The sequence below is a fragment of the Pollachius pollachius genome (genome assembly GCF_949987615.1).
Source record: "Pollachius pollachius genome assembly, chromosome: 15".
Taxonomy (NCBI): domain Eukaryota; kingdom Metazoa; phylum Chordata; class Actinopteri; order Gadiformes; family Gadidae; genus Pollachius; species Pollachius pollachius.
Window position 1 is genome coordinate 7,390,385 of NC_136948.1, and position 23,003 is coordinate 7,413,387.

The window sequence follows — 23,003 nt, forward strand, 5'->3', positions numbered from 1 at the left end:
TCGAATTAAGGCCTCAATTAAGAATGATATATGTTGCGTGAGAGAACTGTATAGGACTGTATTGTGAACGGATGAGGTACAAGGTTTTATAGCAGCTTATTCAGACAAGAGCCTGGAAACTGACAACAGACGAGAAGTGTACATGACTTTATTACCATCAACACAATTTGCAATCTCACTTTTACCCAACATTACATTGTTGTAAAATTGTATTCACATTAGAAGAACAGAATATAAGACAACTCCATTGTAATCCATTTTTGAAGAGCAGTGTACTCATATTTTCAGTAGATAAGAACAACATTAATACTCTATTTATAAAAAATTAATTCCACTTGGCAATACTAATTCTTAAAAAAACTTGATAACCAATTTTCGGCATGGTGCTTCAGATGTGTATCGTTATATTATTTAAAGAGAAGATACACACTTCACCCCTCCTGTGAGCTTTCTGACATCCATCACCCATGTCTACAGTGAATAGCGGTCATTGTATGCAAAGTTGACATTTATTTCTGAGTAAAAAAAAGTCTATTATATATCTTTATAACTATCTAGAACTACTTTTGTTTTCTCATTCAAAAAAGATAAATTTATCAAAGAAAATACTTTTAAATAATCTGTAGTACAAACAATAGTATATCTATACTATTGAATTATTACAAGGTATAGATAGTATAACTTATTACACTGTGTGACCTTGGATGTAAGTTACCTTATAAAAATACATTTGAGTCGGAAGGTTTTTAACCTTAAGAGCAGGAGGGACTCACTGATATGATTCAGTGTGTAGTTTCTTATTTAAGTTGATCACATCAATCCCCAACGTCGCAAAACAACAAAAGAGAACGGGAGAAATGTTTGCCAGTCTTCCCACTTAATCTTTGCTCATCTGTGCATGTCAAGTGGGATAGTGATGTGTATAAAAAAAATACAATAAACAGTAAATGGACTGCATTTACATGGCGTTTTTCTAACCACTGGCCACTCAAAGCGCTTTACAGTTTTGCCTAGCATTCACCCATTCGTGCACACATTCACACGCCGACGGCGGCATAAGCCGTGCGAGGCAAAAGCCGGCTCGTCGGGAGCCTTTGGGGTTCTGTTTCCTTGCTCAGGGACACCTCGACACGCTAGGAGGAGCCGGAGATCAAACTGGCCGCCTTCCAGTAAAAACACCAGCCAACCGGCTCTACCTCCTGAGCCACATGCCGACCCAATGATGACACGGCCGTAAGATCCACCGCCGCCGCTCAGATGTAGAAGTAGTTGTCGGCGGCGGCGGCGGCGGCGGCGTCTCCGCCTGTTAGCATGTCCATCTCGGACCGCTCCGTCTCAGCGACCTCCTGCGGGGGCCCCAGGAACAGTTCCATCACGGGGGGGTACGCCCCCCGGTCGCCCGCCGTGGCGGGGAACCCGAGGCCGGTCGCCAGCAAGCTGTCGTCCACTAGCTGCTCGCCGTCGCTGAGGCTGAGCCGCCGCGCGGCCGCACCCTCCGCGCGCGGGGCGGCCGACGGCGCGTTGTCGGTTTCCACGGCGACCGCTGCCACCCTAACCCCTGCGGCCACCGCCGCGCCCCGCCGTTCCTCGCCATCGCCGTGGTTAGGGGCGGGGGGCGCTGCCGCGGCGGCGGACCGCCGGAGGAGGGCAGCCTTCCCGATCTCCAGACAGAGCTCCTCGTTCCTCTCCTTCCACTGGTGGAACTTGGTGGCGGTGAGGTCGGCGTCGTCCAGGATCTTGTTGATCAGCAGCAGCTCGGCCTCCTTGGCCTACAGAGCAGACAAGGGGGAGCACGTGATTGGACGTGTGTTTGATAACAAGTCTCCGGGGCGGTACCCCGCACACCCAGGTCTGAACCCTAGGGGCCGGGTAAGAATGGTCAAGATTGAGGAGGACAGCGTGGTCGCAGATGCACTGGCCTTTTGCACCGTGTGTGAGGGCTATGTAATGGTGTATGACGAAGGTGTAATAGGTGTATGATGAAGGTGTACGGTTAGGGTTCGGGTTAGGCTAACCCTCACTTTATCTAATGATAATAGGTGATATCATTCAATAGAGAATTCACTCATTAGTAGAACATGTGGGACAAGAGGCCACCTATAAAGGTAACAATTCTTAAACTGTTAACCCTGTCTTTAACATCACATTTATAAGAAATACAATTTATTTTTATTAACATAAAAAAAAAATTGAAAATATATTCGCCAGAAACCTATTTTATTGTTGAAAGGGTCCCGTTGCACCGTCATGAGACAACCCTCATCAGCTATCAGCCTTTTATTCTTTCTCCGGCTCACCTTGAGGGTGCTGTGCAGCGCCCGCAGCGTGTGCACCTTCTCGTTGATCACCGGGTTCTTGTTGCGTTTTATGAACGACCGTCTGAACTGGTCCTGCGTGAAGGGCTGGTCCTGGCCGGTCAGGGACACCCCGCCTTCCTTAAGCCCCTTGATCATCACGCCCATCTCGTCGTCCTGGGGGACTGGACGACCAGGGGGGACAAAAGATACACAGAGGCTGGAGTTAGACGGTGGCAAAGAGTGGACACCGCCAGGCAAAACAAAACCTGGGAGGCCAGAAAAACACCCGGGGCGGCGGTAGCTCAGGAGGTAGAGCGGGTTGGCTGGTAACCGCAAGGTTGCTAGTTCGTTCCCCGGCTCCTCCTAGCTCCTGAGCGTCGTCACCTCACCCTGACTGCCTCCTGACGAGCTGGCTGTCGCCCGGCGTCGTTGAATCCGCCGTCGGCGTGGGATTGTTGCATGAATGGGTGAATGTCGGGCAGCACTTTGGATAAAAGCGCTATATAAATGCAGGCAATTTACCATTCACCTGGGGCAGAACTGGGACATAAGAGCTGTAACAGATGAGCCTGGCCCTGGGGGAGGCCCTGCTGCAGTGGAGAGGGCTCGCTGAAGCCTTATGTCCCACAGGGGACCAAGAGGAGCGATGAAAGAGTCTAATGGTTAGGTTCTGGGTTGGGTCCCCAATGTCCTCACACTACTTATCCTTGTGCCACATGTTTAACCTATCCTCTATAACCTGTATCTGTATTCACTTGTGAGTCATATTGGATAAGAAAGTATTCTAAATGACTAAATTGTAATTTACTGAATTCAGGCACAACACCTAGTGTTGGGACAATAACAAATAGCATCACGTGTTTAGGGAGTGTTTAGAGATGACGCAACATTTTGAGACGAATGTTGTTGATCAGCAAGAAATTAAATAGCAGGAACTTCCTTTGTGTTAAGATGGATCTAATACAGAGGGAGGAATGTTGCCTAATAGGTAGGGGTCTAAAGGGGCGGGGGGGGGGGAATGCAGCTGTCTGGTTACCTCCTGCTTTGCTGCCCTCTGGTGGAGGAGTTGGTATAGGCATCTTGGACTTCTTGGGTCGAGGCAACGTGTTGGACTGCACTTTCTAAGATAGCAGAGACTCATTACAAATACAAGGATTCAATGTTTGTGCAAAACATTTCTTATATGAGTGCCCAGAGTGTTTGCATGTGTAGCATTTGTATTTTTATGTGCACATGCTGGCTATCTGTAAATCCATGTGTTTGCCTGTGGTGTTGTGTGTGTGTGTGTGTGTGTGTGTGTGTGTGTGTGTGTGTGTGTGTGTGTGTGTGTGTGTGTGTGTGTGTGTGTGTGTGTGTGTGTGTGTGTGTGTGTGTGTGTGTGTGTGTGTGTGTGTGTGTGTCTGTAGTGTGTTTGTAGTGTGTTTGTAGTGTGTTTGTGTGCCTGTGGTGTGTGCGTGTAGCTGTTGTGCGTGTATGTCCCTGTGGTGTGGGCCTGGGGCGTGTGTGTGTGCCTGTGTGCGTTTGTGCGTGCGTGCGTGTTTGTGTGTGTGCCTGTGGTGTGTGTGTGTGTGTTCGTGCCTGTGGTTAGTGTGTGTGTGTGTGTGTTTGTTTGTTTGTCTTATTAGGGCCCTAACCTTATTTCTCCCGCGTTGCGATGGGGAACTCTCCTCCTCTGAATCGGTCTCACTGCAGCAATCTGTTAAGTGAATCCACAAAACATCCACCTCAGAATACAACTGAATTTCAGCCACATTACTGCATTAAAGTATATATACCACCTGTGTATTCACATGTAATTAATTGTTTGTGATTGCATTACTTGAACACATGGCACCTACCGGCCTCGTTGTCAGGAAACCCGGTGTGGAACTTCCTGTGCTTCTGTATGCCTGTGATCAGACAGTTGATCCATCTGGACAATAACAATAATGCAGGCAACACACATCAGTAATACTCAATTTTTATTTAGCTCAAATTGATTTGAACTCAACTTGATTTAAGAAGAAATGGGAAAAGGTTGACGTCATTTAACTTTTCTTATTATATACACGTCACACAAATAACCGCCATTGCTTTAACTTTTAAACAAGAGGATTTTGGTCATTTTGTTTCGGAATAAATGGATAATTGTTTCCATTATTTCCATCATCACGGCCTCTAGGGGGCAGTGTAGACTGCTATATTCTACAACAGAAAACCCATCCATCTGACGCTAGTATATCACCCAGACCTTCTCATTGTCACAAACTACTTTCACCTATAGACAAATATATATATATATATATATATATATAATTATCTAGGTCATAATAATTACTCACTTGCCCATGTCATTAAGGTTTTCAGCAGCAAAGATGAAGGTTTGAAATCGTTGGTGACACATTTTGAACACACTGTTGAGAGAGAGAAAAAGAAAGAGAGAGAGAAAAAAAAACTTTAAAGGTATCATATGTAATTGCAGCTGCAGCTCAATCAAAACAATAACAAGCATGAGTAAAAAATTGTTGTTTTCTTCACCACCGTTGACAGTCAAAATACATCTGCCCTACTCAGAAATCATGTTCAAAGGCAAGCTATTATATTAAAGTTTTATTGATGAAACATTTAGTTTAGTTCATTCAATTTGTTTGATTACATTATAATGAAATAGCAGCATTTCGACGATGTATTACATTAAAGATTTTGGTATTTCTGGCAAACCCCCTCATACTGTTTCATGACCCCCGGATTCATTCTATAAAGTAATTCTTCCAGCTGTCTTCTCTGTGGGGAAAAGCCATCAACAATCCTTCCTCCCACGCATCATCAAGTTTGATTCAGAGTGTGCAGGGAGGGTAGGGGCCATTTACAGATGGCTCTTTTGTTTACTGTGTGCACATGTTTCATTATGCATTCAAGCTAGCAATGTCTGCCCCCCAGTCTGTTCTTTATCTGCCAGTTGAGGTATATGCACAGTCTGTTTTCTTAGTTTTCTCTTTATATTTATGTTTGTGTGCCTGTCTCTGCTATTTCCTAAAACATCCAGAAGGGGGCAGTGCAACCCAGTCCTGAGCTGAGCTGAGACACTACCAAATGTGAGTTCCTTACTATTTCCTCTTGTGCTCTCCGGCGCTCTCTATGCTATAGGTGGGAATCTGCACTAGGCCCTCTGCCTTCTCCTCCTGTTCAGACGCAAAACACATAGAGATCACAACATCAGTCAGAACAGGAAGTGAAGGGAGGCGGAAATTATAAAATATAAATGTTACAATTATCAGAAAATTGGTGATTAATGTATACAGATGGATTGATACAAAATACTAATAGCAACCATACATTTTCCTGTCTAGCAGGAATCCTTTTACAAAAAGACCAACCAATTCATTACATATTACATTACATATTGACCAATTGTCCCCTCTAGCTTAAAGGTGACATATTATTACACCAGGTGTGAATAAGGTGTGATTAGCCGTTATAAGCTGTTATGAAAATTGTCACATCACAAAAGGGTGTGTCCATCTAGAGATGTATGACGGATAGATGAGCAACGTTTGCTACAGTCCACTGGGTAGGCTGGTGGACTGATCTATCCAGCACACCTCTAGATGTACACACCTACTAGCCTGGCTAAGTCCAGACCTCATCTCTGGGAACCACACATTCATTTTCTCGTATTTGAGGCGTGGTTTACGATTGCCCGGAGCCGTTTATTGGGCGCTACGAATGTCTATCATATGAGTCTGTACATAGCTCATAGCCAATCGTATCACTTATACCGGATGACGTATGTAGAGCAACAGAAATTCGATGAGGAAGAAGACGATGGGTGTGTCGAATAGACGTCGTCATCGTCTTGTCGTCCCTCCCCGTTCTGTGATTGGTTCCCTATCTCAGGCGAAATTCGGATCCATGGAATCCAGGCTGCCTAGCAAGGCAGCATGGGTATACCCAGGCTACACACCTACTGGGCTAATTACACTCACACCTGGTGGTATAATATGTCACCTTTAAGGTGGTCCCTGTGCAGCTTGCCTGTTAGAGCAGGGATACGGTCACGGGATGGACGGCCAACTGAGACCGACCACGCACACAACAACCAATAAGTGTGTCTCCCCCTACCTGCGGGCTGTTGTACCAGTAGAGGGACGGTCCTTTGAGCACGAACCAGAGGCGCTGCCACTTATGGGCCAGGAAGACGTTGGAGTCCTTCCTCTTCTTCCACAGCCAGCCGTCGCAGTCGGGCCGGCCCAGCTCGCGACAGGACACCCGCCGCCGGCTCAGAGCGGTGGTCATGCCTGGGGGAGTCCGACGTGGCATTAGGTGGGAGTGTAAAGATGTGCTATTTACGACCGAGGCTTTAAAGGGGACATGTTATACCAACAGGTGTGAGTTTGATTGGCCGTTTCAAGCCGTTTCGAACATCTGCCTCTTCTGACATCACAAGTGGGCGTGTCCACCTGGACGCATGACGGATAGATGAGCAACGTTTGCTACAGTCCACTGGGTCGACTGGCAGACTGATCTATCTGGCACACATCTAGGAGGACACGCCCCCTTGGGATGTCAGAAGAGGCAGATTTTCCAAAACGGCTAGTAACGACTTCAATACGATTTTTTATAATTTCATTTAAAATAATTCTTTACCTTTGGTAGAGGTCTTTTTCGTTTCTTTGTTATCCTGTGTAAAAAAACAGACCAAGGAGATGTTTTTTTTCTGTTCTACGTCATTGTGTACAGTAGCTGAAGTACAGTACAGTAAAACGTGTATGCATGATCCAAAAGATGTCTTCTGATGTTTCCGAACCATTTCGGGACAGGAGCTAACACTGGCGCGGCCGTGGTGGGGGAAAATTCTGGAATCCAAAGGGGACGACGACCGGTCGATCCGGGGGTCCGGGGAGGGCCTGGAAGAACCTACAGGACAACCAGAGTCCCCTGGGTGACACACACATCACCCCACACACACACACGTCATCCCAGGTCAAACCTGCCTTACTGGAGGTTTACTGGGAGTCTATGGACCAGGACCAGGATTCCTTTTACGGCAACGTTGAGGACGTCGTCAACCATTCAAATCGAATCATTGAAAGCCCTCCAGCATGCTGCCCTGCAGGCAACCTGCAGTATCTACGTCAACACTAAAATTGAGACATTTATTTACTAGCCAATAGTGTTGAAAGTGGAATTGCAATTCATTTTATTTACAATATGTAATTAACCCTATATAAAAAAACAACTATATTTTTGACCAATGGCCCCTAAAGGTATTGCTTATGCAATCAGTCATTTTAATAAGTCAATTGACATATGAATGAATTATACAACAATCAAACACGAATGATTGGATTTGAACTCTTCTTCCTAATCGTTAATAATCTCACCTGAATTGGGGAGAGGTGACAGCCTCCCCTGCTGGTCATTCTGTGAAGTGTTGGTCAGAGTCCCCTCCAGGCCGCGGTCCGAGGAAAGCTCCGACTCCTCCTGGCCCATAGGCCTCGGCTGAACCTCAGGGCCGTGGATGGCCTTCCTGGATGACATTTAACCGAACAGAGACGCATTTCTTCATAATGTCATCGCAGTACACACACCCACTGATAAGGTTACAGCACAGAAACACAAAGGCTTTATCCAGACATCCCAGAACCTGTGAGATCGCATCAAAAGAACAATACGATGAATAAGAACAAAATATTGTTCTGAAAAGTTATTTCAGTTTTAAGATATGGCAGAGTCGCTGGCTTCGGTGTTTAAGATATCGGCTTTTTAGAAATTTTAGAACACAATCAATAGCGCTCTGAACTGCCAGGGAAGCTCTCCTCCAACAGTTAATCATCAGCCCAAAATAATGGTAGGCTATTTCTCCAGCTAGGTCATTTACATGTTCATAATGTTTCCATTGCTCTGCGTGTGTGTGTTTACCGTTCTGAACTGAAACTCCCATTCGCTGGAACCGTAACCTTCTTCTTCCCCTCCCTCATCCTGTCCACACCCGCTTTATCACTCTTAAACCACCACAGAGCTCTTTGTCGGCCTGTCTCTCGATTGTCTGTCGCCTCTCTCTCTCTCTCTCTCTCTCTCTCTCTCTCTCTCTCTCTCTCTCTCTCTCTCTCTCTCTCTCTCTCTCTCTCTCTCTCTCTCTCTCTCTCTCTCTCTCTCTCTCTCTCTCTCTCTCTCTCTCTCTCTCTCTCTCTCTCTCTCTCTCTCTCTCACACCCCCCCCAGGGATATGTCATGGGGACCAGGGAGTGGGGAGGTGTGGGCCAGAGAGAATGACATCATAAGTACGATGAGGTCATCACATTTCTGTCGAGAATGAGATGTTTGTATTGATTTGTATGAATGTATACGATGATGATATGGGCACGATAATGACATATATTTATTAAAGATGGCGGTGGCTTATCATTGTATGAATGTATGTGTACTTACCTAAAAGATAAAGACCGAACAGATGCAGCAACCCTCTCAAAAATGGAATGTCTCGGATTCCCCTCCTCCTCTTCTTCTTCCTCCTCCTCTTCCTCCTCTTCTTTCTAGAGAGATAATCATGGACATTAAACGTGTGTGTGTGCGTGTGTGTGTGCGTGCACGCGTGTGTGCGAGCGTACGTGCGTGCGTGCGTGCGACTAACCAACCAACTAACCCCTTCCCAAACATACAGTCATTCATAAATCTGCGCTGTCAGGCATCTGTGTTCTCTCTGCAGACCAAAAACACAGTCATGGTCATGAGGGGCTGGGAATGAAACACACTGCGGTGCCTTTACAGTTCAGCGGCAGCCCAGGGTCGACGCGGTGCGAGAACGCGGTGTACTGAGTGCGTCATGGCAACAACGAAACACAAGCAGGAAGTATAGCGGAGGGGAACCTGCTGAACAAATGCTGTGCTTGGTCGTCCACATTAAGGCCACCAGTTATGTGACTTCATGGGATGAGCTTATCCCAAGGGTATGGCTGGGTGTCAGGGGGAGCCATTAACACACAACACAACAAACCACAACCACACACAAACACGCTCACATATTTCAGAATCACAGCAGGCAGCATTTCTGTTCATTAAAATTGCAATGTGTAACATTTCAACTAGCTCTGAGCTTAAAATAACCTGGACATATCTGTAGACAATCCTGATCGATAGTGATTTCAATAATGTCATCAATAAAATCACATAAAAATGATATATTTTTGTAATAAAAAATGCCAGGCAGGTATTGTACAAAAAAAACATCCACACAGACATGCCAGCCGAGCAACGCTAGTCTGTGACACGCAGTTACACCACCAGATAGAGCGCACAGAACACTGTTGTTGAGTCGATTGAATTCTAAAAAATCTTCTGCCCACTATATTGGAGGGGCTTAATCTTACACATTGCAGCTTTACCCCAAACTAATGGAAATGGCAGAAAAAGGGAATGGCAAAAAGAACAACAGAAAATTGAAATGAAATGAATGACCAGACTTTAACTGTTACGCTTGGGTCATTCTGATTAACACCACATTAAGCCATTAGACCGTGAGATGACGGTGAGTTTAAGATCAGAGTGATGTCGGACCTGTGTTGCTGCGGATGAGGAGGACTCAGAGATGCGCTGTTTCCGTCTCGCCGACCCAGGCACCTTCTTCAAAACCAGGGTCACCCCACTCTGGTTCTCCCGCAGCTTCTTCACCAGGTTCTCTCGGCTCCAACCAACCTGCAGTCACGACAGTGAAGTCACATGTGTTAGGCCATCAATCGCTGTTGCGGTATCAAACATAATGGAAGCGTAACAAGCAACCATTTGAAGTTCAAAAACATTGTCAGGAATAGATGAGGTTGTGTGGCCAGGAGTCCAATCATAGTTGTTAGGTAGGTTCAACATGACTACAGACCTGGATGATGCTGTGCAAGTAATCATATTTTGACTGTGATTTCGATTTATAATCGAAAAACAAAAAAATACAATTGTTTTTCTTCTAAGTATATATTTTTTATTCATTGAATGTTTAATAGAAATTGCAGAAAAGCTGGATACATATGTGTACATTGTTCCAATTTGAACATTTTCTACTTGAACTTTTTGTGTATTTTTTTAAGGGGAAATTTCTCAGTTAAAAAGTGTACTGAAAGATCAACCGAGTCAACCTGTGTATTTTCCTTTTGTCGTTAGAGCGGGGGTTTAGACGTTAACCACAGCGTTTGGAAAACCATACAGCAGATGTAATATTTATTGGGCTCGGTGCTAGAGCCATCACTCACCACTATTTGGTCGTTGACCTGAATCACCTCATCCCCAGCAAGGATCTTCTCACAGAAATCTTCATGGGACTGGAAGAAACAGAATTCATCTATCAGTCAAAGTAGCTAACAAACAAACAAATACACACACGCAATAGAATGTAATATGCAATGGCGTGTGTATGTTTGTTGCCTAAACAAAAGTTGGAGAAGACAAGATGAAACCCTTTGGCATTGGCTGTCTGTTTTCAAGGGCTTTGATGTCTCTGACTTTTGGGACGCCTGCAAGTCCAATACCCTGGTAAGAACTCTTGTTCTCACCAGCCTGTAATAATCATGTCATCATTATAATCCTATATCTGTGTCATCATTGCTATCGTGCCACACAATGGCAATTTATCCTTGTTAGACTGGAGGTTTACACTTTGTCTGTATGTTCTGTCTAAGTGTGTTAAAAAAAGCCTTTGTTATATTTTTTCCCTTAGAGATTTTTTGTGTGTGCGTGTTCTACATCCTCCCTCTTTCGCTCATCCATCATTAGCAGTCAGACATATGCATGTGAGGAAGTCTACTGACACTGACATCATGGATAGGTCTCTGTCTCTCTCTTGCTATCTCTGTTATCTTTTCCCCTCCCTCCCTCCCTCCCTCTCTCCCTCAGTTCACCTCTCTCCATCTAGCTCTCATCTAATTTTCTCTGCATCTCCCTCAACCCCTCTCCCTCCATCCCTCCTCCACTACCCTTCCTTTATTGCTCAGGCCAGATAGAAATGGTTGGACGACGTTCAGGTCAAAGCAGATCTGTCTCAGACTGAGTAGACATAATGCTAGTGCTATAGGGCATGTAGACAGTACAATACAGTTAACAGCAAAATATATAATCATCATAAGAGTCTGACCTCGGCAACAGTCCCAGTGACAAAGTGGCTGCTGGATCCCGTTGATGCAATGTGAATGCCCTTAGAGGAAGAGGAAGAGGGAGAACAAATATCATGTTTACATATTCAGTCAGAAATACATAGTTAATCAGCCATGGGAATAGAAACATTGTTTCCAGAATAAAATCAACTTAAAGACACAATGCTGCCTCTGTCAAGCAACACTTCCTTGGATTATTATCTTCTGTTGGCAGTTATGTCAGTAACTGATATACTTCTAGAAAGTTATATATTAACCACCCTTCCATTGTAAAGCTTGACAAACGGCACCATGGCAGATTGAACAATCACACAGACAGTACGAAAACAATCAATAAACATACCACGTGACGAATTACAACTATGAATTAGTTGTGAGTAGTGAAAGACAACAGTTCCTCGCTCATTATATTTCTATAGCTTGCAAAAAAAAAATACACACATCATTATTTCTGACCAGTTGAACTTTAAACTGACATATATATTATCGGTTGCATTATGGCTTTGCCAATTATTCACAATCAATACGCAACCACCACATTGAACGCTTGTATGCAGAAGAAGATCCCTCCATAGAAAAAGGACACGAAGGAAGAAAAGTGGAGGGGGAGAAGGGATAAGATGAGAAGAGAAGAAAATAAGTCTGTTTAAAGGTCAAATAATAAATCATATCAGATATGTTGAGACGCATTGCTCATGTAAAGCGAGCCCACATCTGTTACCACGCCCGTACAATAACAGACAGACACACATACACACACACACACACACACACACACACAATCACAAGAACAAGAACACAATCCCTCTCACACACACAGTTACACCCACACACACACACAGACAATCACATATGATAATGACCACACAGACACACAAGTGTGTAAGTGTGTATGGGAGGAGAGCAGAACTGATCCGTAGCGCTGGATATTGTGGAATTCACAATAATTGCAGTGGACTAGAAAATAACAAAGGATGCCAAGGGAGAGACAGATCAATACCCCGAGGCTCATGTACACTCCGTGCCCACATTGTGAGCTGTTATTAACACCCAGGTCCTTCAGAGGGAGAGAAAGACCACAATTCCGCAGGGAAAGTTACTCATCAGAACGAGTTGACAACAGCAGAAAGATAGCAGAGGAGGAGAAGAAAGGTTCATAAGACGAGACAGAAGAAGGTGACTACACTGGTACTTTGATCCTGTGTGGATGGTGATGGCCTCACTTGTGTGAACGTGTGTGTCTGATGGAGAAAGAGATGTCAGTGAAACTGGAGGGGTCTGAAAGGTTTTTTGAGGAGGATATAGTAGAGGAACACCTTGTGAAGTGAAACTCATATGGTGTCAGTGGCACATAATACTAGTCAAGTAGTAGCTTTCTACGTGATCTCGGGATACAGACGGGAAATAGGAAATAGTGAAAACAGAAAAGAGTGGGAGACGGTAGACATTTGGAAGGTGAAAAATACAGGCAAACTGCCAAACAAGATTTGCTAGGTGGAAGCAGAGGAAAGAAAGAGGAGAAAAGAAGGAATGAAGGCGACATATCCCTCCAAAGTGAGGGAACATCAAAAACAGATTGCTCACACAGTTTGGACAAAGAATAACAGATGGTGGTGAAGTGTGAACAGGTCAAACAGTGGATGGAGAGCGCAAATAACAGCCACTTCAAATAAAAGAAATATGGTCAATAGTAGTTGACCTTATGAGACCCTGTCTGTTTTGTAGAACTTGATAAAAAAACGAACTGTTGCCGTTATTGGAATGTCCTGTTAAGATGGTTTTGATGTAGTAGCCTTCAGAACGATGAGGTTTGAAAACATTGCAGTAAGATTGTAGCCAGTCATAATTCAGAACAAGGAGGTTAAAAAATGATGCAGTACAAAAGTAGCCAATCCAAATGGAGAACAACGAGGCCTGGTTACCAGGTGATCGGCAGGTGAAGCAGGGACCAGGTCAACTGTCTCTAGCTGCACTGAGTTGTTCAGGACCTCTGAAGGGCTGGACTCCAAGATCTCATCACATACTGCCACCAGCTGACGACACTGTAGCATAAAAACCCATAACGTTAGAAAGGTTAATTTATATTCCATCTATGGCATCTGGTTATTAGCAAACTCCTTTTAAAATGCATATGGCAATATTATACAGTAATAACAATCTTCTGCAAAAACCATGATGACAGAAGGGTTTAGACGTATGTAACTAATGTTATTAACAACAATACTTTTTTAATCTGTACTTACAATTGGGATGATGTCTTTCTCTTTCTCGTAAACACTGTTGTTCTGTTGGAGGGGAGACACACACGGCACAGGGGTTTGAGGCGTCGATCACAACAGAAGTGTCACGCATCGCAAACGTTCACAGTCAAAGAGAAAACAGTCATGACTGTAAACTCCAGCTAACCTGTGTCTCTTTAGCCCAAAATATTCTCGGTATAAAGTTGTTGATGCTGTTGTCGACCCATGTCGTTGGTGCGCTTCTTAAAGGATTGCCTTCTTGCCGAACAACATTTAACAAATTATCTTCTTCTACTGAGTGAGTTACTCAGTAAGCCCTCTTACAGTGTATGTGTGTGAGATCTGTGGGCTCAGGCTAATCCACAAGTACACACACACACACACACACACACACACACCCACACACCCACACACCCACACACACACACACACACAGAGACAGAGACAGAGAGGTTTACACGGAAGAACTCCTGCTAAAGGGGAGACCCGAGACAACTCCGAGGAGTCGTTTAGTAATGGGATCGATGAGTGGAGTTAGAGAAGGGTCAGAGGACCCGGGTTGTGATAGGAATGTTGGACCGGTGAAATCTAGCATGGTAGAATTACATAACAGCGCTTAATTCAAGGGGTATTTAAAGGCTTTGATGTAAGACTATTAGAGGTGTAGGACATGTGTGTGAGAGAGAGAAAGAGAGTGTTTACCCTCAACAAAACACACCAGAGACACCTAAAAGGCCTAAATATAGCCTGCCCTCTAACCTTGATCCCTTCATGATCCAAAGCACTCCTGGCATTGCTCACTAGGGATTTACAGCACACACACACACACACACACCCACACCCACACCCACACACACACACGCACACACACACACACACACACACACAATCTTGAATTAAACACAAGGGACTGATTCACACCAGTTGATATCAATAGATAGCAACAACCTGGAGAGATTGGGTTCATTCAATTACACCAAACACAATCCATATTAAACCTACAATTTCTATATCATTTTTTTTTCCATCCAGAGAGGATGCGCTCAATGGTGAAGCTGTAGAAGTTTATCATGGTTTTTGTGACAAGCCAAATTTCTCAAATTTGTCCTCAGGAGGTACAGGTGCTTTTGGGCACTGCTTGCCTGGTCTAGGTGAGGCATCTTTGAAGAACACCCACCAGAGCACTCCTTCCACTTCCATTGATGTGTACGGGGTTGTGACGATTACCCACCCCCAGTTTTGACGTCCAGTTTGCAGCTGGACTTATGGACAGTATTGCAGCCCGGAGGGGCTCAAATATTCAGGGTCAGTGCAGAGGAGGTGAGGCGGCCCATTCTCATCACCCCGGGCCTGCCTCAGGTTAATCTTTTGGTACAGAGACAATGGTGATCCTTTTAAAGAAGACATAGGTTAAATAATGAATCATGGAGAGGAGTGAGGAGCATATGGAGTAGGTGACAGTCAACTTTGCATCTACATAAAATGGCACTGAGATCCAATATCCCACACCTTGTTTCTACTACATTTTTTACAATTCACTTATCCTGAGGCATTTCCTTTGAAAAACAAACAATATAACTTCACATTTTTAATGTCCAACAGCATCGAAACAGCATATTACGACAACCAACTTTTTCTTACAGCCATTGCCCTAGTAGTACAGAAGTACCAAATAGCATGAATAATTTAAGGGGAAGCCCACCACAATATCATTTAAAATTCCAATATAATTTGTAATAAAAACAAAGTGTTAAACTTCCACACTTTTTTTTCTTTTAATTTTGCAGGGTCATTGGTATAAAGAAGTAAGACTGCAGAATGATTTTTCTGCAGCTGTGGCGTACTACGACTTATGCCAGCATAGACCACAATGCTGCAGTGTACTTAAACGTATATAAAACATAACAAAACGCATAACTTATTCGACATATGCCAGCGCATTATGCCAGCGCATTTGCCACATTTTTTAATACGTCGGCATAAGTTTTCCAAACCGTCAAGGTGTGACAGGGGCATAACAATGAAACTTAAGCTGAACTTCGTTTGGCTTAGCAAGAGCTACTGCTTTGTTCAAAATCTATTTCTCCATTCATATAGCACCCTGGTCAAATACTACAGATATATGAAATAATCTTATTTATTGGTGGATTCTTCTTTAAATGCTGTATCAATACAACCAATAGGAAACCCATGGAACCAATAGGAACCCCCCCCCCCCCCAATATTGCTAAGTTACTTATTTTTGACATTGCCGTACAACTAATAGCCGCTCAGAAGGTAAATCAGAGCTACCTGTGCGGTAACTACCATGAAGCTAAAAACAGACTTGCTATGTTTTTAAGAAATTTCAACGATTCCTTATGAATGACTTGACCTTGTCTTACCGTTCAGGTCAGATCAGGTTTAGCTGGATATTGAGGAAATGAAAAGACAGGAATGGAGGAGAGGGGAATGGAGGGGGGGAAGGAGGGGAGAAGATCTTCAACGTTAGGCTAGGTGCTTTTTGGCAGAAACAATAACCAACTAACAGCCTCAGGAAAATACATGGCCCAATTCCATCACTTAGATAACTCTTCTCCCTAAAATACGAACAAAACCACTGAAGTCAACAAGCATTTCCACTGTAATTAATGAGGCTTTAAATATTTGAATGCAGTATTCATATCCATATAGTATGCATGCCATGGTAGGTTTTTTTGCATCTGTGTTAGGGTTCAATTGCCTCAGTGACTGGATCAAATCTTGAATTAACTCCTCAGTGCACTATTTATGAACCAAACACTGTTCACTTTTTGTCTAGGGAACGAAGACAATCTGCTGAGTGGGAGGAGTGCACAACATATTTTCTCATGTTCATGTTACTGCATATACTGCATGTACTATTAAAAGAATCAGAATCAGTTATGACTTATCATGAATGTCTTTCAAAGTGCGCACACACACACAGCACACACACACACCGAACACACAGCTAGAAAAGAAACAGACATAATACACACTTTCAAAGATTATCCTTAACGCTTGCATTGAATTCAAATATTGAGAACAAATATTGCAATATGTTCTTAGATTTAACATTAAAAACAAATGAAGCAGTCCCAAAAACAAAGAGATCATAACATATTTATGAACATGAAAAGTTTACCTCACGCAGAGCCGCGGGACACGCTTGTTTATATGAGTTTACTCATAGTAACAGTACACAAACCTTACTCACTCGCTGCCTTATCGCTTCCTCTTGCTCACTGTCCCTCTTCCACAGTCCCTTTCCCTCCTGTGGACTTTGCTTGCCTGTGGTTGTGCAAGCTGAGTTGTGTAAAGTAAGCGAGACTGACGAGTTCAGTACGGGATCCAAGAGACATCAGCTGACTACTGACCTCCCCTGTCCCAAGGGAGCATGGAAACCACAGACACACAAATGTGCACTCACACAAGCAAGCAAAACGTACGCGCTCTCACACACACAAACACATCTATATCTCTTAGCATTAGAGTTGGAACCAGTGAGAAACACATTCATTATGATTTTTTACAAGTTGGCCGACGACACCATGACTAACTAGAAGAGCTCTAACATTAGCCCCAGGCTGGTAGGGTTCGGGCTGGATAGTCTGCAGACAGGTCCTACATGGGTCTCTGTATTGCTATTCACTTGGGCTTACGAGAAGTGGATGTGTGCAGTGTTTTCGTTTTTTGCCGTGAATACAATGTATGGATGCATGAAGTTCAACACTGACAGAAAGAGAGCATTGTAAGGAAGGTAATTTAAGCCTTCTTAAAATAATTAAAATGGTCATTCATCAAACACATACATTCATTAAGGGATTCACTACCAAGAAAACATATATCCTGCCCCAGAGAAAAGAAAACAGGAAGTGAATAAACAATACCCAGAAATGTGAGCACCCACCACAAAGCACCAGTCATCACCTCACTATTCTCCCACTGCAGCTTGCGGCTACTCATTTACACCAACTTCCTAGCTTCGCTCTCTACTGGGCAACCAACAAAAACAACAGCAACCATTGACAAGACTAACTTCTGAATCACGAAAAACCAAGGCAAAAAATATCAACATCCTATAGGAATCATTGTTCTTCCAGGGTCTGTCTGTTTCTTCCACTCCTTAACTCCTTAACTCCTTCATTCTAGTCTAAACGGTATAAAACATAACTGGTCTATTTCACATCTACAACACGAGTTTCCTCCAGTCGAATCGATAACTCTCAGCTACCCTCATGAATTCTAAAGATTAAGGTTGACTTCATGCAGTGTTTGTACAATGTCATGGACAATCATCATGAGTTATCACAGATGATATTAACCATGTTCAACAAGACAAATGATGATCCACAATGACACTACTCTAATTAATTTATTAAATATAAAACCAACATATAAACCAGAACACCTAAGTAATAATAAAATAAGTTAGCCTATTTCGAGACAAAAAGCAGTCGGGCGTTTTTAAATTGAAAAACAAAAGTCACCTTACTGTGAAATTGCAAACCGATGAGCCCCTCACCTGGTCCAGCTCTATATATTAACTCCTGATCAAAATGGAGACTTACTAAGTGTCCCCTTTGGTACTCGCTGCCCCTCTGGTCATCCTTTACCAGCCCCTCTGTGTGGCTCTCTATGAAAACACTTGATTAGAGACTCCGTTAACTCACTGTATCTCACACAGCTCTCTTTCTCTCCATCTCTCTTGCGTGTTCAGCACATTGTCAGAAGTTTCCGAGTAAAGCGGCCCTCCCACTCGCAATCTCCTCCTCTTTCTCTATCTTCCTCCTCTCTCTCTCTGTGTTGACTCCCCTCTCCCACATCCCCTCCCCCGTCCCCGCCCCCGCAATGGATCGCCTCAATAAAAACACTAAAACATATTAAGACTCCCGATAGTAATCACCTTTTCTTTTTCGAAATGCAACAAAATTCTACCATGTGTGAGACTACCTCATCAAAAGTCTGTTGCATTGCAGTATGTTACAGTGAGTGTTTGATAAAGTTGAGTGTCTCAACCCTACCAATATGTTTGAGTCGAGACAAAACAAAACATGCAAGGAATGTAAACATGGAGAATGTGATGGCTACAAACCCAGCTTTGTGTGTGCGTGCACGTGTGTGCGCGTGCACGCTTGTGTGCGTGCGCGTGTGTGCGCATGCATGCGTGTATTTGTTTGTGGACGCCCTTTTAGGCCAAGCAAACAACAGGTTGTGGTTCCTCTTTGAAAATGACAACACACTGGATAAATGTGGTTCCTCTTAAGCAGAGGTAGCCAACACGGTGCATGCTGGAACCTGGTTTCCTGCAGGGACCTCGCGAGTCACCCACAGGTAGGGATGCACCGATTCCTCTTTTTCTCAGACAAGAACCAGTTCTTACATTTGCGTGCTCCCCGATAGTGAGAACCACTATAAATGTAAAATATAAAATCCTTACCGTGTTTACAATTTTTCCGAGCTCTTGACAGTGATCAATAATGCTCCGGCTGGCTGTGTATCCGCTCAGCTGAAAGAATTGATACCTGAACACAGCAACACAGCAGTCAGCAGTTACAGAGTGAGAACCCTGTGAACACTGTTTGTTCTTACATTGTTAATTAGAGTGATTCAATACATTGCATCTAAGAAACGGAAGCCAGTAGGAACACAAAGGAGAGAGGGAGTGGGTCTTTAAAAGACCATACCGTTATCATCACAATCAAACAATATCAAACACCTCAGCAGACACCTAGCACCTTGTGTCTATACCAAAACATCACAACAACAAAACGCACAACCTCTAAATGTCTCACAAAATCCACGGTGAACCAAAGATCTTGCAAAACAAAAAAGTTGATCTAGCCCTACCTGTAGACAAGTTGATCTAGCCCAACCTCTTCCCTACAACCAAACTGAAACCATGAAGCCCTTTGCGAATTTGAAACCCTCTATAAAAGACACACTCTTCGATCTACTCACAAACCATCGCACAACGTCCCCGACACACAAACCTGTTGAGCAGAGAGAAGAGTCCCTTGGCCGCGACGATGAGCTCCACCACCAGCTGCAGTACTCCCGCCGGCAGGGTGGTGGTGCCCTGCCCATCATAGGTGTTGATGCACCAGCGGTCCTGGATGCCCTTCTGCAGGCTCAGGCTGACCGCTCCCAGCTTCTTTGTCGACACGCTCAGGTTCTCCCCGCTCATGCCGTAAGTCTGGGAGGAGGGAGGGAGGAGAGGCAAGGCCTGATTATGGTTCCACTTTGACGCAACGCAAGGGGGGTTTACGGGCCCATTACGTCCTTGCGGGCCCTCCTTGCAGGCCCTCCTTGCGTCCACTGCGAGGGCCTGACGTGCAGCTACGAAAAAATGATACCCAAGCAGCAAGGGCTGTGATTGGTCAGCTCACTAAAACCCAACCAAAAAAAGTTCACGACTGCGTCGAAGCGCCTGTGGGGTCATTGCGTTGCATCATTGTGGAATCGTAACTGAGCCTCAGGGTGCTAGACTGCCCAGCGGGTAGGTAAGAGACTATGTTTGATCACCCCATGTCCAGTAGGTACACTGGAGCGAGATGCCTCAATTCTACCTGCTAAATATTTAACCGATGGTAAACCTCTGTTTTAGAAGGAGAACTTCCGCCTAGGAGTTTCCATAAATGCAGTCTTGAAAGAAACCTTGGGTTCCTTAGGAGGAAGTAGGAGTTGTGTGGTCCAAACCCACATCACGCTTGCTTCAACTAGGGTGCCGAAAAGAAAACGACCACTCTAGAAAAAACTTTTTAGAAGTCTTGCGCATTCACTTTTTACAGCTCAACAGTGGGACATATGATTTTTGAGACTAGGACCTGCAAAAAATAGATTTGCTAAAACCAGTTCAACTTGTTTACATGCGTCTTAATCTTCTTTCACTTTCTCGGATACTTTCTTGTCTCTAAATCATCCATCATGTTGTATCAGCTGTAAATATTATTACAGTTGCTAAAACTTTCTCCCAAACAGTCAGATAACATGCAGTTTCAAGTGGCCTGAACAAGGACTCTTCCAACAGTCAACACATTAGCTGTTGTGTCCGACTTGTTGGTTGGAAACTCCCTGGTACCGTTGCACTCAAATTAATCCTCCAAAGGAAACAATGACCGTTCCAGTAGGAGTCCCCCTCGGCACTAACAAAAACAAGCCTTTCCATTTACATAAGTGTTCTCAGAATCTGTCGGCTTTGAAAGGATAAGGTGAGAGAAATAAAGTAAGCCAAGAATACAAGAACGATGCATTGGGTGTGCAGCTAATTAAAATCCAGACAGAGGAGTGAATGGCCAAAGGCAAACGATAAAGGCATGAAAAGTATCAAAGGGAAAGTTTTAGTAATGTCTCTAAACAGGCTTTGGCTGCCGCTGATGCCTTTGATGTCATCAACAAATCTTTGAAATAATAGCTATATTTAGAATATTAAATAAATGACTGTAAGGGCAGACTGAAATTCTTCACGCCAAAGTAAACGTCAGAATTAAGGGGATCCCAAAATAGTGCCGCGTGTTTTAAAAGCCCTAGGACATTTATGGCAGCAAGAGCTCTTGGTGTTCTACCTAGCTGGATACAAGGAGTCTCACAGCCGACGGGGCGGCATGTGGCTCAGGAGGTAGAGCGGGTTGACTGGTAACCGGAAGGCTGCTAAGTAGATCCCCAGCTTCCCCTAGCAGAGTGTCGAGGTGTCCCTGAGCAGGGACACCTAACCCTAACTGCTCCCAACAAGCCGGCTGTTAGCTTGCATGGATGACACCGTCATCAGTGTGTGAATGGGTGAATGCTAGGAAATATTGTAAAGCACTTTGAGTGAGTGAGAAAAGCGCTACATAAATAAATGCAGTCCATTTACCCATGGTGTTGATATGCCAACCAGACAAGTTGACAAATCGAATTACAAATTTTAAAATACAACGGTTGGTAAGAAATAACTGCCTCTGTTCTGTTGTTATAAGTCAATAAACCAAACACATATCTGCGCGGACACATAAACACAATTTCACTCTCCCATCCCCCAAATTCTCATCATATGCACACAACACACAAACATACTCAGCGCAATCAACTCCTCACATCTCTAGCACACTAACACACACACACACACACACACACACACACACACACACACACACACACACACACACACACACACACACACACACAAGCTTTCCCTCACCAGCGAGCAGAGTTTCTCCACTGCTTCCAGGATGAGTTCCTGGTGTCCAATCTTGTGGACCCCTAGTCTCTGCAAGTCATCAGAGGTCAGCTGGAGCAGGTCGTCCCCTGACAGCTCCCAGTCAGAGAAAAGGTACTGCTGGAGTGGGGCATCCAGACCTACAGACACACACACACACACACACACACACACACACACACACACACACACACACACACACACACACACACATTTGTCAAATAATGCAAATGTCCACACAGAAAATCCTCAATTCTGAGGATTGATCTGAATTATCTTGCTAGCATTCTCTTATTCTGCACACTGGATTTAACGAAAGTGGGCCTATAGTGATAGTTTTAATTATATCATTCACCCTCATTATTAGAAAACATTCTTAATGACCAATTCATGCTGTTCCATTATATACTTTATGAATCGGAAGTACTTATAAGCTATTCTTGTTACAGTAGTAGGCAGGGCTAGGCATAATAAATAACATTAATAACTTCCTACAGTAGCAGATGATGTGACAAATGTTTTATTACACGTAGCATCTAACAATCTTAAAATATACAATATTATCTATTATCTATTCTCATTTAGTTTAGTATTTGCTTAGAACTATGTGCAACGCCACTGTGTCTCAGTACCTGATACAGGTGATCTTGTTTCTACTCGCTATTTATGACCCAGCTCTCAGTTGAATGGCTCTGAATCATCAAAGCCCCTTACACAACTAACACAAAATGTCTACTAAGCAAACTTTACCCAAGAACTGAAGGTTCTCATTCTTAAGTGTGTTTTGGAAGCAAATTTGGTTCGCTTGTTTACACTTTTGGTTGACCTATAATAGGATTTGTGAGCGGCACAATAAGCCATTTCCTCATTCCGCCTGAACTTTCCAAGAGGATTTGCGAGGCTACTACTTACGACTCGCCCCCGTACGGCCCAAAATACACCCGCAAAACGATCAACCCCGTGAGCCAATTCACCTCACCTTTGAGCCATTCGTCGACTCTCTCCTTGCTCCAAGACATTATCGACTCCATGCTCGGAGTCCTTCTGGAGACTGCGGTAGTTCAATTCCAAGCCGTCCTCACCGAGTTCTACTTGTCGGGATCGCTGGATGTAGGAAAAGTTGTTTCTGATTTCGACGATGACGAAACGCACTC

At 44.0% G+C, this 23,003-nt stretch overlaps 1 protein-coding gene across 2 annotated transcripts; it reads right to left on the minus strand.

Moving 5' to 3' along the window:
* Window positions 1–138: 138 nt before the first annotated feature.
* Window positions 139–22,974, minus strand: cnksr1 (connector enhancer of kinase suppressor of Ras 1). 2 transcript variants are annotated; one of them, XM_079751744.1, is made up of 21 exons: window positions 22,829–22,974; window positions 21,832–21,989; window positions 19,646–19,848; window positions 19,093–19,177; window positions 13,656–13,697; window positions 13,335–13,454; window positions 11,394–11,453; window positions 10,516–10,584; window positions 9,833–9,970; window positions 8,708–8,811; window positions 7,661–7,806; window positions 7,084–7,193; window positions 6,924–6,957; window positions 6,399–6,574; window positions 5,385–5,458; window positions 4,619–4,690; window positions 4,136–4,209; window positions 3,932–3,993; window positions 3,334–3,418; window positions 2,298–2,479; window positions 139–1,769 (listed from the first exon to the last, which is right to left on the minus strand). In XM_079751744.1, exons 1-21 carry the CDS (start codon window positions 22,878–22,880, stop codon window positions 1,254–1,256), a joined length of 2,562 nt encoding a protein of 853 aa, XP_079607870.1. In that variant the 5' UTR covers window positions 22,881–22,974; the 3' UTR covers window positions 139–1,253. The 2 variants fall into 2 exon arrangements, with proteins under 2 accessions (XP_079607870.1, XP_079607869.1); XM_079751743.1 differs by having other exon boundaries at window positions 7,084–7,214.
* Window positions 22,975–23,003: the final 29 nt, after the last annotated feature.

Excerpts from the sequence above, each read along its gene's own strand:
- cnksr1 (XM_079751743.1), bottom strand. The coding sequence starts at position 22,880 with ATGGAGTCGATAATGTCTTGGAGCAAGGAGAGAGTCGACGAATGGCTC. Across the intron at positions 4,691-5,384 it reads GGAGAGCACAAGAGGAAATA|TGTGTTCAAAATGTGTCACC; the intron begins GTAAGGAACTCA and ends CTCTCTCAACAG. Across the intron at positions 4,210-4,618 it reads AACCTTAATGACATGGGCAA|ATGGATCAACTGTCTGATCA; the intron begins GTGAGTAATTAT and ends GTTATTGTCCAG.